This window comes from Canis lupus, chromosome 16 (assembly GCF_003254725.2).
Source record: "Canis lupus dingo isolate Sandy chromosome 16, ASM325472v2, whole genome shotgun sequence".
NCBI classification, from domain to species: Eukaryota; Metazoa; Chordata; class Mammalia; order Carnivora; family Canidae; genus Canis; species Canis lupus.
Genome location: NC_064258.1, coordinates 24622746 through 24637614, shown reverse-complemented (window position 1 = coordinate 24637614; position 14869 = coordinate 24622746). Strand labels below are relative to the sequence as shown.

Below are 14869 nucleotides of genomic sequence, written 5' to 3'. Positions count from 1 at the left end.
AAGTAAGCTCTCAGTTACCAGGCCAGTCACAGAATGGAAGCTACTAACAGCATATTTAACTAACAAATGGCTTCTATCCAGAATACATACAGAATTCGTACATGTCAGTATGGAGAAGACAGACAATTCAATAGAAAGTAGGCAAAAAACTTCAACAGGCACTTCAAAACAGCAAACATATGAATAATATATAAATGGCCAAAGAACATAAGAAAAGATGCTCAACCTCATTAGCCATCAAGGAAGCAGATATCAAAGAATGGCTAGAATTCTAAAGACCAGCAATAGTTAAGTGTTGATAAGAAAGTACAACAGAGGGATCCCTGGGTGGCACAGCAGTTTGGCGCTTGCCTTTGGCCCAGGGCGCGATCCTGGAGACCTGGGATCGAATCCCACGTCGGGCTCCCAGTGCATGGAGCCTGCTTCTCCCTCTGCCTGTGTCTCTGCCTCTCTCTCTCTCTCTCTCTGTGTGTGACTATCATAAATAAATAAAAATTAAAAAAAAAAAAGAAAGTACAACAGAACCCTTACACTGCTGGCAAGAATATAAACTGACAAAACTACTCTGAAAACTATTTGGCAGTATCTACTAAAATTAAACACAAGCATATTATATGACCCAGCATTTCCACTCCTCACTATATATCCACTAAATGAAGTACACACACACACAATTAAACATAAACAAAAATGATCAGAACAGCATTATTCATAACAAAATTTACTCAAACAAAAATTCCCAAATAACCAGTAATGGGTGCACAAATAAACTGTGCTATATCCATACAGTAGAGTAATAAACAGTAATGAAAATAAACAAATTACAATCAACAACATGGATTACTATCGCAAACAATACTGAATGAGAGAATAGACATGGAAGAATACATACTGTATTATTTTATTTATATAAAGTTCAAAAACAGTTCTATATTGTTGTAAGTCAAGACACCAGTTACCTTTAGAGAGGAAAGAAGAGGTAGTAAATTGGCTTCTGAGGTACTGGTAATGTTCTTTTTCTTGACCTGGATGGTGGTGTCATGAAGTTAATAATATTTAAGGCATATTCTTACAAGCTGTGCACTTTTCTATATGTTTTATTAGAATTATTAAACTTAAACTAATGAACATCTATAGAGTAGGATAGTGTTACCTTTGAAATATTCAGAAAGAAATACCATCAGTGATTTGGACACTGGAGTTTGAAACTTAGAAGAATAAGGTAGAAAGATTTAAAAGACAGCAACATGGGATCCCTGGGTGGCTCAGCGGTTGAGCACCTGCCTTTGGCCCAGGGCGTGATCCTGGAGTTCCGGGATCAAGTCCCACATCAGGCTCCTTGCACGGAGCCTGCTTCTCCCACTGCCTGTGTCTCTACCTCTCTCTCTCATGAATAAATAAATAAAATCTTTAAAAAAAAATTAAAAAATAAAAAATAAAAGACAGCAACATGCAGGTGATAACTGACAGTACCCAGTGAGAAAGAGGAGTGAAGTTGTAGTAAAGGAGAGAGAACAAAGGGAAGACACTGGAGAAGTGAGATAAAATCTAAGACAGAAGGAATAAAATATTAAAAAAAAAAAAAAAAAAGAAAATCTCAGACAGAAGAATATCAACATTTAGAAGCATCCTAGGGGGAAAAAAGAGAGAGAGACAAAAAAGCATCAGTCTGAGGTAAAACAGAACCGACAGGAAGTGATGACAAAAGAATTACAAGAAGCAGAGAGCAATCAACAATCAATGTTGGGAAAATAAAATATCTACTGGATTATAAAACTAATAAATGGTTGGAGATCTCACTAATAGTGAACCTTTTCCAGTGATAGGATAAGAACTAAACTCCTGGAAACCAACAAACTGCTATGAAGGGCAGAGAGCAGACAGGAGATAGCTTTAAAAAATGTTAAAGGGTTTTGATGTGCTCTAGGTATTTAAGATGAGAAAGGTTAAATCTATCTCAATGTGGAAGACACACATGATCAAAGACATTCAAGAAACAAGAAATAATAGGAATATATTATATAGTAAGGTTTAAAGCTGCACTGTTCAATACAGTGAAACTAAAACATGGCTATTTGAAATTTGAAATAAAATAAATGTTATTCCTCAATCACACTAGCTACATTTCAAGTACTTAACCTTCACACGTGGCTAGTGATTATGGTATTAGCACAAATATAAATATAAAACAATTCCATCATTACAGAAAGCTCTACTGGATAACACTGGTTTTGGAAAGAAAAAAAAGGAAGAATTTTAAAGCAAGGATAAAGGGACTTTATAAGATAAGATGGTGTAGACGTATTGTTTGTAGGTGAGATGGTGGGAAAAGGGAGATGTTGAGGGTGCTCATTTCTGACAGCCTCATTATTTCTGGAAAATAGGAAATAAAAATCGCCTGTCAGAAGTGGAGCAGGAATTGGCTAGATACAGCATGAGAAAGTGAAAGCTGACTGAGAAAACTGACAGGTAAGATTAGCTGGGTCCAAGAACAAAGATAACGAAAACACCCTATTATCAAAATGAAAAGTGGACACATATTTTTCAGACAAGAAAGAATCAGAAAAATATGTATTAACATAGAGAATAAACTCAAAATAGAAGGGAGAAAAGTTGATGGAGCCCCTACAGAATGGCTCAATCTCTTCACTAAAATAGAAGACAATATTACCTGCTTAAACAGAAGTAGATGGGTATGGGTTTGGGCATTTACAAAAAAAGTCTTGAAATCTCTATGTGGAAGATGAAAGAGGATCAATTCGGGATGAAAAATAAAACTGTCAATCAGCCCTAACCACATAGCTAAGATCAGAAAGTTCAATCTGTAGTATTTCCAATCAAAATGCTTATACAACTTTTCTTAACACTTCTGAAGCCTTGGACTGACAAAATCAGAGAGCTGTAGATTGAGGAGATAAGCCAAAGGGTGAAGTCCACTAGAATGCAAATAGAAATAGATTTGACCTTTGAACAACACAGGCTTGAACTACCCAGGTCCACTTATAATAAGCAGATTTTTTACAGTATACTACTACAAGTGTATTTTATCTTCCTTATGATTTTCTTAAGATTTTTCTTTCTCTAGCTTACTTTATTATTATAAGAATACAGTATAGGGATGCCTGGGTAGCTCAGTGGTTGAGCAGTTGCCCTGCCTTCAGCTCAGGGTGTGATCCTGGGTCCGGGGATCGAGTTCCACATCGGGCTCCCTATGAGAAGCCTGCTTCTTCTTTCTCTGCCTGTGTTTCTGCCTCTGTGTGTGTGTGTGTGTGTGTGTGTGTGTGTCTCATTAATAAATAAATAAAATCCTTTAAAAAATATAGTATATAATACATATAACATACAAAATATATACTGATTGATTGTTATGTTCTTGGTAGAGCTTCAGGCCAACAATAGGCAATTTAGGTTAAGTTCTGTAGAGCCTAAAGTTATATATGGAATTTCGACTACACAGTGGTCAGAGTGCTGAGCTGTTCAAGAAGGGTCAACTAAAATGATGGGCCACAAAGTTAAGGCTGAGCAGCATAAGCAGAAGGAGGCTGACAAAAAGTGTTTGAAGTTAAGGTACCAAGGGAATCCTGATGAACTGAAAATAAAGGTCCAGTAGGAAGTAAAAGGATTGAACACCAGGGTCCACAGGGTGGAATTTTTTATTTCCCTATGTATAAAGTCCTAGCTAATAAAGGAAACCTCAAATCACAAATGTGCTTCAATTCTAATATTCAGTAAGCACTATCAGAGACATTTGAGGGAACAGTGGTGAAGAATGCAGCCAAAGCCCCAACTTTCATAGAGTTTACACTCTAGCTGACTACAGAAAAAAAGTAAAACACTTAAAAAAAAAAAAAAGCAAAAATATGGTATTAGTAGATAGGAAGAACTTCAGGTCAGAAGAATTTGTTCAATAAAGCAACAAAAATCATCTTAGAGACAGTGAAGATCAAAGAATGTGTTAACTCTTCTTGGGTCTCTCCTCACCCTATCCTCTTTTTAAAATAAGGTAAGAAAATGGAAAAGTAGGTCTACTAGTAGGATATGGACATAAATCAATGTAATGACCTACTAGTGCTAAACTAGTGATACCATTTTCACACATAAAGTACATTATATTACCTCAGTAGTCTGGTTTAAAAAGGTGTAAGTTGAGGAACACCTGGATGGCTCAGCCAGTTAAGCATCTGACTCTTAATTTCAGCTCAGGTCATGATCTCAGAGTCATGAGATAAAGCCCCACGCTGGGTTCCTGGGCTCTGTACTCAGCGGGGAGTCTGCTTAAGATTCTCTCTCTCGGGGGGCGGGGGGGGGGGGGGGGGGGATCCCTGGGTGGCTCAGGGGTTTAGCACCTGCCTTTGGCCTGGGTGTGGTCCTGGAGTCCCAGGATCCCATATCAGGCTCCCGGGGCATGGAGCCTGCTTCTCTCTCCTCCTGTGTCTCTGTCTCTCTCTCTATGTCTATCATAAATAAACAAACAAATAAATAAATAAATCTTTTTAAAAAGGTTCTCTCTCCCTCTCCTCCTCTGCCCCTCCCCCACCTGTGCACACTCTCTCTTAAATAAATAAATTAAAAAAAAAAAAGGAACAAGTTGTGTTCAGATAAAGAATCCTATGTAACCTGCATTCGTGGCTGAGATAGAGAAGCCTACATTATAATAAGCTAACGGGCAGAGCAGGAACAGATTATAATTTAAACTCAGTTACTACAAATAATGTACATTAGTAAAAAGAAAAAAAATAATGTACATTAGTAATAGCAAAATACTAGTTTAATCTGCTGCTACTTTCAGAGTTAGATTACATCACATTTAAGGAAACAAACATACAGGATGAAGAAAAAACAAAGTCTGAAAAATAGTTATTCTTCAGCATAGGAAATGCAGTCTTCAAAAATTAAAACTATTTAACAATCTGCCTTCAAATATGTCTTTACCATCTAGAACTAAAATAAAGTTCCCAGTGGCAGAAAGTGTTATTTAAAATCTTACCTAAGAAATTCTTAGCAAAACTGTCCCTATAGTTTACTATATATTCCCTGTAACATTACTGCTGTTTTATACACACACACACACACACACACACACACACACATATATATATAAAATCAATGCTTCACATTACTAGATTTTTTCCTCTCCCAAAACAAAATAACTAAGGTCATTTAAATCTGCCCATTGATTTTGGTGAGGGGAGGAGGGTAGCAATTTAGATAAACTGGCTGCTTGGTTACTTAGAGCTGTGTAGATAGTCTAACTCAATTATTCTGATACTTATCAAATGACCACAGTGTTAGACCTTGCCTACTCACTATATAAAACAATTTGCTGACTGTTCTCAGTAATGACAACCTTACCTAAGTTCAAACAATATTGATATTTTTTAATGTTTTATTGAAATTTCAGTTAGTTAACATACAGTGTAATATTAGTTTCAGGTACATAACTTCGTCATGCAGTATTGATACTTACAGCATGAAAATCCAGACAGGCTGAAAAGATATTGGCTAAGTCAAATACAGACTTTGGTCCAAACAGACTCAAATTACATAGAAAGCTTTCAGTAACACAGGGCAGTGCAGCTATAATTTCCTTAATCTAAACATTTCACATTGAAGATGTTTACTCTTCGGCATCATATAACCAAGTACAAAAATGATAAATTTTTCAGCTATCAAACAAAATGAACAAAAACTAATAATAACAGAACAAAATAACATTAGTCACTTTAGCTGTTAAGAATACAAGCCCCCAAAAGTGGCTAAATAAATCATCTAGGTTACAATATAAAACTGAGTTTTTCTTTGATCAAACAGCACTACTTACTAGTGACTGTGTGATTTAAAAATATGCCTAAATACTGTTAAGAGCATAAAAAGTCATGCTCCAGATCATTCTCATTCCCAAAATATTAATGAGCATGAAAATAAGTGAGAAAGGGCTAAAACTACATTGGGCTTATTGTAAGATTTGAACCTGAAATGTACTGGGGTGATTTTAGGACAGTGAAGAGACATTTATAACATTTTCCAAGTGAAACTCTGGTTTCAATTTTACTGTATCACAAAGATATAATTAACAACTGATAATCTATGAATACAATTTTAAAGATCTACGGAGAGATATGCAACGTAACATACAGTCACTGTTCTTGGACCTGTCCAAGCGTAGTCTTATAGTTTGCTGTTTTCCTATCTATATAAATAAATCTTTTCCTACAGCTAATAAAACAAGAAAAAAGTTTGTAGCAAATAACTTTACATTTCATTAAACACAGCAGCCAGAGTGAATCTGTTAAAACGTAAATCAGAGCACATCACTCGGCTGCCAAACCCTCCATCCAATCCAGTGGCTTTCACTCTCGATTAAATGCCAAATGAACTACAAGGCCCAATGTGATCTGCACCCCCAGATATAAATACAAATTACCTCTCAGACCCATCTTCTATTGCTTTCTCCCCCTTACGTTCTATTCCAGCTTCCTTGCTTGCTTTTTCTTTACAAGTCAGTCAGATGCTCCAATCACAGGGCCTTTGCAATTACTTTCTCTTTACCTGCAATGTTCTTCCCTAGATCCTTTCAATCTTTAATCCTTCTCAGTAAGGCTTTCCTTGACCATGCATCAAACAATTCATCAACGATAATAATTTATATCCCTCCTTGATTTATTTCTTTCCCTTAACTCTTTTCACTAATATACATATTGTGTGTGTGTATCTTATTATTTATTCCTCATTAAATATAAACTCTAAGAAGATTCTGATTTCTATCTGTTTGTTCAGGACTGTATTCCTGGTACTGTGAACAGGACTAGGACCTAGTAAGAATAGTGTCTAATATATAGCATGTACCCAGTAAGTGTTCAATACCTTAATTAAATTACCTTGTAGAACTATAAAATATAATAAAAATACTATCTTAGAAAAATGAGTTCGCAGGAGCCTGAGAAAGATATGTACATCTTAATAATATATAAATGCCCTAATGTTTACAAAGTAATCTCACAAAGTAATTTCATGGGCTCAATAACTAAATTAAGATTTTTGCCACAGCAACCCACTTCAATTTTCCCAAAGTAGGAGGAGATTTGTGGCAGCAGTCACTTAAACTGCACCTTGTGTCATCTGTTGCCTTAGGATGCCTTAAGCATCATGCGGAGATCTCCATAAGGAGCACCAGATGGCAGCATTGAGGCAAATACAAAGTAGATGCTCTGATAAGTAAATAGGCAAGCTGAGTAGCATTTGACTTTGACTTTTGCTTTTGGAAATAGCTCTTAAAAAAAAAAAAAAAAGGAAATAGCTCTTAACAAAAATAGCAAAAATTTTGCCCAATGATCTCTGCTACATGAAATTTATACGATGAAAGAAATGAATTTTTAGACACAATCATTTAGAATATCTTAAATATTTCTACATCATCTGAGACATTCCAAAATCTTTTTTAAGGTTTTATTTATTTATTCATGAGAGACACAGAGAGAGAGAGAGAGAGAGGCAGAGCCACAGACAGAGAGAGAAGCAGGCTCCATGCAGGGAGCCCGACATGGGACTCGATCCTGGGTCTCCAGGATCACACCCAGGGCTGAAGGTGGCACTAAACAGCTAAGCCACCGGAGCTGCCCCACCTGAGACATTCCAATCTGAAAATCCAATTTTCATTTTTCCCCAAAGACTTGTCTTTAATTTTTTTGAAACCATTATGCACTTGTCACTGTCTCCATTTTCTAATATTTTCTGAGGAACTCAAATCTATCTTCTGGTCTCTGTTCTTAAACACTGACATAAAGAATAGTCAAGAATCTATTTTGTTCTATGTAATTATTTCTAGTTCTCTCAAGACTAAATGAATAATCAGTTCTAGAATTTATGACCACCAGAATTTTCAAGGGAAAAAACTGCACATGTAAACTTACACTTATGACTTCAGGAACCTCTAAAAGATCATTTCATAAGCTACCAGGCAATAAAGATACATGAGTTCTTAAAAGCTACAAATTTTCTCAAGTTTAATAGCCACTGGCAATTATTGAGATAAATTAACATAGTTAATATTAAGAGTATGAAAGTACGTAATTCATATAAGATTCCCTATAATACCTAAAGATGCTTAACTAAGCAATAATGGTCACATCATTCTTCCTTAAATACAAAATATCAATAAAGAATTATAAAAACATTGTTAAAAACTTATGTTCATCTATAATTACTGCAACTCATTTTTTAAAAAATCTAGCATAACACAAAAGACAAAAATGCTATATAATTCCACTTATATGAAGAAGCTAGTTAAACGCATAAGGCTGAATGTAGGATAGAGGTTACCAGAAGCTGGAAGAAAGGGAATGGGGAAGTTACTGCTTAATGAGTAGACTCTGAGATGATGAAAAAGTTCTATAAATGGATAGTGGTGATAGTTTCAAAGTTCTGTGAATATACTCAATGCCACTGAATTATACACTAAAAAAAATGTTTTAAATGGTAAATTGTTATTGTAATAAAAATTGGGACTAAAAAATTAAATGATATAAAAAATTAAGTGGTATGTTTTAGTCTCACATCGCATGATTTAAGTAGTAAGTCAAAACTCACAGTGAGAAGCAACTATTTCTAATCTGTCTTCATCTTAAAAGCCTGTATCTTTTAACTGTTCCTGTGGAATCCCTTATTATGTTAATCTTGACTGCAGTAATTAGATTTAGAAATACAGTTTCAACCCCTCTCAAATGAAAAAAGTTTTAATTACTAATCACAAATTCTGGCTACTGAATTAAAAATGTTAATCATTTTATTCTCACTGTACCCACATCAAAGTTGGTTTCACCTTTTAATCTAAGTACATAAAAATAGTTTACCCTTATACATTAGTGTTTTTCTAGTATGACAAGTCTAAGAATTAAAATCTGTCAAGTACTGCTCAGTTACAAACTAAAATCTCTTTCTGACTGCTATGTATCTGATCCAGCCAGCATACTCTGAATGAAATACCATAAGCTCCTCTCATATCTATCTACCTAACTTATTTCCTTACTTTCCTTCAAGCTACAGCTTTGCCTACCTGTGAATTCTTCTAATGGTTCCAAGGTCTTTGTTTATCCTTCCCTTTTCTTCTCACACTGTTACAATCAAGTGTAGTACATTTAACTACAAGTTCATTTTCTTCAATGGCTATTTATTTCATAGAACTTGTAACAAATAATTTTCAGCTGAGATTACGCATAATAAAGCAAAAATAATGGCTCTGTTGTACATAACAAATACCCAAAGGATAAAGAGGAGGTAAGTCTCAGCTTAGAAAGGAGAAAATTCTTAGGCATGGTATAGTGAAAGAAATCAAAATAATGCTCAATGGTTAAGCACAAGGAAAACAAATGCTACCAGGTTTTCAAAATACCATTCAAAGCATAAGAAGCCCGGTAGATATTAACTAGTTTGATAAGAACTGTAATAGAACATAAAAATGTGATACAATAAAAAAGCAGCAGTACTGATATTTTCAAAGCACTTATAAATGTCTGTAAATACAAAACAAAACCCACATACAATAATTTAAAAACAATTAAATACTATTCACATTGTCCACTTACACACCAAAAAATTCAAAAATAAGTCTTTTGAGAGGATTATCTGCACAATTAGTTATTTCTGGTATTATAAGGGAAACAGGCATGGAGAACTCACTTTAGGAAACTAATACTTTGTTAGAAAGTGCTTGTACTTTGTTGAGAAAGCTGAACATTCTAATACAGTGATCTCTTCTTGTCAGGCAAGCCTTCTGGCTCAGTTTTACCCAGTTCTTCATGCTTTCACTATTAATGGCCTGAGATGAACTCCTGCTTCTCCCAAATCCTTTCTGACAGTTTAGAATTTAGTTTTTCTTGATCTTTTCCAAAAGACAGCGCTAGGTAAGCAATCACCCTGGATCTCTTAATTCACCTCTTCAGTGCGCCTTGCATGCAGTATGTACTAAATAAGCATTTATTGAAATTAAAATACAGCAAAATCATGCTTAGCTCCAAAAAAGGTTTACTCAAAGCTTCTTCAAGATTCAATATCTTCATAGGCACTGTCCCTGGGTAGGATTTAATCTCTTTAAATCTGTCAGCACCCCATATACTATCAAGCACTCCATGGTGGCTTATTAAACATTTTTTAGATCATCCTTTCCTCAAAAGTAAACACTTGCAAAATACATATAATAATAAAGCAATATGAATGGACTGGAAAAAAGTCTATTTTCTGTTATTAATAGTCTACAGTAAGGTAACCTTATATAATTTTTTTAACCTTATATAATTTTAATCAGTTCCAACATAACCCGGTAGCCATTACAAAATTTTAATAGAGGTACTAAATTGAATTTTGATTTTGATGAGTTCATTCAATGACTTGTACAATTAGACACAAGAAGATTACTGGGGAAATAAGTTAATGATATAATTAGATCAGTAATGATCAATTTCAGCTTACACTTTTACCATGTGTATAGACTAATGTAAATTTAAATGAGAAAGCAACCATTTGTCAAGATACTATGACAATTTTCTCTTTCCTAATCAGAGGTGACTTCAAAAATTACAATGTGCATGTTTGCTGAGCTTAAATTCCATGCTAAGAAACAGTAGAGAGTTATCTTTCTTTCCCATATTAATCGGTTCTTCGAAACCACTTTTCTCTTTGTCAGTGATATAACATTCTCTTCATTCACCCAAATAAGATACTGCTAAGTTATTACTGCTTCTCATTTCCTTTGCAGTCCTTTACTTTCTATTTTAGCTTGTTTTATGTACCTATGGCTTTTCCCTAATTCGGAGTCATATCACCATATGCAATCTTCTACATGGACTCCCTGTAGTCTTTAATTTTTTTTTTCTGCACATTGCATCCAGAAATAATCTCCAAAAAACACTATTTTTAAAATTGAGCTAGTATCCTGGCTCAAAACTTAAACAACATACCCTAAATGCCAACTCCTACAGCCTGGTATTCAATTCCTTCCATCATATATACCAAACTACTTTTCTCCCCTTTCTCTACTCCCAATCCATTCACTTGTGTCCAGAGATCTCACTTTATGCTTTTTCTCCAGATTATTTTACCTGGTCCTTCAAAGTCCACTGTATCCCTGCCACTAGGAATCAGCTCAGCAGAGCTCAGAGAGACAGACCGAGTTCTGCTATTTATGGCATCACTTTGCCCAAGTTAGCCTCTTCCTGTAAAATGGTACCATTTACATATCTACCTTTCAAGTTATCATAAAGATTAAACAGGATAAAGTTATGGGAGTGTAACTCAAACATAAGAGGCATCTGATAAATACTGATTTCTTACATCCCCTTTCAAAAGTGTATCTATCCTTCAAAGCTTATCTTTGTTAAGGAATCACTGCCACCTTTTAAGTCAGGACAAGATTTTGTTTTATTTTAACATCTCAAAAAAGGCAAGGTGATGAAAATTTTGTGTGGACTAATTTATTTTCTATACATGGTAGTTGTCTACATGACTGCATTAAGACATATTAATCACACTGTACATTACCTACTTATAAAAAAGTCTTTAGTACTACTTGAGTTCAGGAGTATTAGCACAGGAATATTTTTTTATGCTAAAAATGTATAAAAGTGATGGTTTAGAAGAAGCAAGATGTTCAACAAGACCTTCTTGTTCACTGCATTTTTAAGAAACCGCAACTGCAGGCATTTATTTTGGCCAAACTAAGGTCTAAAACAAGTAACTGCTTGAACAAATTGGCAAATAGCATTATTCTTTTCAAGACCTACCAAAAACAGTAACTGATACATATCTGATAGTATGTGCAGTGTTTTGCTACTATCAGAATCATGGTGTTTGGAATTAGAAGAGATCTTCAAAAAAGATTATACATTTGACCCTTGAATGCAGGGATTAGGGGCTCTGGCCCTCCAACCCCACCTCTTGCCACAGTCAAAAATTTGTGTGTAACTTTTGATTCCCCAAAACCTTAATTACTAAGAGCTTACTGTTGACTGGACTCCTCACCAATAACATGAACAATTAACACATACTTTGTATATTTATACTTCTTCCAATAAAATAAGCTAAAGAAAAGAAAATCTTATTAAGAAAATGGTAAGGGGGGACACCTGGCTGACTCAGTCAGTAGAGCATGTGACTCTTGATCTCAGGGTATAAGTTTGAGCCCCATGTTGGATATAGGTATTACCTAAAAATAAAATCTTAAAAAGAAAAAGAAAATCAGAAGAGGAAATATGCTTATACCACCATACTGAAATAAACAAAAAGAAAATTCACATATAAGTGGACCTGCACAGTTCAAAACCTGTGTTGTTCAAGGGTCAACTGTATACTCATTCTACCAAAGATAAAAATCATTATCAAAAGCTGTAATGAGGGATCCCTGGGTGGCTCAGCGGTTTAGCACCTGCCTTCAGCCCAGGGCGTGATCCTGGAGTCCCAGAATCAAGTCCCACGTCAGGCTCCCGGCATGGAGCCTGCTTCTCCCTCTGCCTGTGTCTCTGCCTCCCTCTCTCTCTCTCTCTCATTCTCTCATGAATAAATAAATAAATAAATAATCTTAAAAAAAAAAAAAAAAAGCTGTAATGACTAGTAAAAGTGATTGAAATTATTCCAGGTCAGGTATTCTAAGCCTAATGTACTAAATAGTTTCAACTTAGTCACTCAAGTAAATAACCTACAGGTCAATTCATTTTTTGGAGGGGAGGGGAGGGGAGGGGAGGGGAGGGGAGGGGAGGGGAGGGGAGGGGAGGGGAGGGGAGGGGAGAGGAGAGGAGAGGAGAGGAGAGACAAGAAGGAACAGACTGACTGACTTTACAGATGGAAAATGCTGAGTTTCCATTACTGGTAAATAGTGGTACTATTTATTAACAATATGGTGTGGCAAGATTTAAACTTCTATCTATATAATTGACCAGATGTTCTCCTGCCTTCTTCAAAGAGCAGCATTATTCACAGCAGTAAGTTTGGTTCTAAGCATAACAGAAGGAACCTACCCAAGGAACCAAGGCAAAAGATGGCGGCATCAGGAACCTAGTCAGAAGCACCATAAAAATGCATGTCCCTGGGCATTTGTAGGGACCTGAGAAAGAATGAAGTTTTCCCACAAGGAATAGGAGCTTGTCAAAAGACAAGCCTCAGTTGTCATCTTCATCTAGGCTGCAGTGGGAAATGCCAATCTACCTAATAAAGCATCCTGGAGTTAGTTCTAGAATTTCCAGAAGTGAAGAATCTTTGCCAGCTTTTTGTCATTTTCAGCTGCAATAGAAAAGCTTTACTGCTGGGCAGCCCGGGTGGCTGAGCAGTTTAGCACCGGCTTCAGCCCAGGGCATGATCCTGGAGACTCGGGATCAAGTCCCACGTCGGGCTCCCTGCATGGAGCCTGCTTTTCCCTCTGCCTGTGTCTCTGCCTCTCTCTGTGCTCTCATGAAAGAAAGAAAGAAAAGAAGAAGAAAAGAAAGAAAGAAAGAAAGAAGAAAGAAAGAAAGAAAGAAGAAAGAAAGAAAGAAAGAAAGAAAGAAAGAAAGAAAGAAAAGAAAGAAAGAAAGAAAGAAAGAAAGAAAGAAAGAAAGAAAGAAAGAAGAAAAGAAAGAAAGAAAGAAAAGAAAGAAGAAAAGAAAAGGAAAGAAAAGGAAAGAAAAGAAAAGAAAAGAAAAGAAAAGAAAAGAAAGAAAAGCTTTACTGTTTATCCTAATTATAAAATCATGATATTCTCACTTTAAAAATTAGGTAACTAAGGATGTCTGGGTGGCTCAGCAGGTTGAGTTCTGACTCTTGTTCTCAGCTCAGATCCAGATTTCAGGATCATGAGTTTAAGCCATACATTGGGGTCTATGCTGGGTGTGGAGGCCACTTAAAAAAAATAAAGGGAAAAAAGACAGTAAACTTATCTCCTAAGCTTTCTCTTCCTCCCCTATAATACTCCTAACATTAGTGAGCTTTTGAAGCAGTTATACATGCTTTACAAATATTAACACTTTTAGACCTAACAACTGCCCTATGGGGTATGTACTATTATCACCATTTTCCAGATGAGAAAACAGATCCCCAGAAAGACTAATTTACCCAAAAAGTGGCAGACCCCACATACCAACCCTAGGCTGTCTGACTCCAGACCCTGTATTCTTCAACCTGGCACTGTGCTCTCTTTTTATATAGGTTGTTCTCAGCTTTTCTTATATACATTTTTTTTCAAAAAAACAAAACACATAAATAGGTCCACATTAAGTTACTGTATAATCTGGTTTTTTGTTAAATTTATTTCCACATCAATAAATTCAAATCAGCATCATCTTTCTAATGGCTATATAACATTTCACTATATGTTGTAAGATAACTTAACCAATCCCATATTGATAAGCATTTAATACTTCTAATTTTTTTATCATACATCCTGAACATACATCTTTCCTCACTTTTTGGATTATTTCCCTAGGATATATTTCTTGAACTGGAATTGCTGGGTTAAAAGATTCGCACATCTCAAAGATGTTTAATACATATTGCCAAATTTGATTTCAGAGAGTCTGTACTCCCAATAGTATCTGTGCCAGCTATGAAGCTGCTGTCTCTCAATTTCAAGCTCGCCCTTACTCTGCTTTGTGTTTCTAGGCTCAGAATGCATATGTCATTTCTTCTGTCAGCCACCTTTCCATTAGGCTCCACCAATAGGGAACACTAGGAGGAAACAAGAAGGTAAAAATGACAAAAGAATGGAATTGCTCCCTCCAGACCCTTTTGCTCTTCTTGCCAGAGTCACCTAGTAAGGGTCCTTTCTCCCAGCAAAAGCGATTGTTGACAGTCTTCAGCTTCCTACAGAAAACTGATTTCTCTCAGAACCAGCCTCAACATGCTCCCTCAG

At 35.7% G+C, this 14869-nt stretch overlaps 1 protein-coding gene across 7 annotated transcripts in view; it reads right to left on the bottom strand.

Annotated features, from left to right (window-relative positions):
* KAT6A (lysine acetyltransferase 6A) overlaps positions 1-14869 on the bottom strand; it is a 114119-nt gene that overhangs the window by 56402 nt on the left and 42848 nt on the right. For 3 of the 7 annotated variants that reach the window (XM_025440730.3, XM_035699892.2, XM_049095069.1), the window contains one exon: positions 960-1025. The exons of 2 other annotated variants lie outside the window; for them this stretch is intronic. In XM_025440730.3, the coding sequence (XP_025296515.3) occupies positions 960-1025 (66 nt within the window). Of the gene's footprint in view, positions 1-959; positions 1026-13004; positions 13175-14869 lie in introns of those variants that run through there. 2 more of the 7 variants (XM_025440861.3, XM_025440904.3) reach the window with 2 other exon arrangements.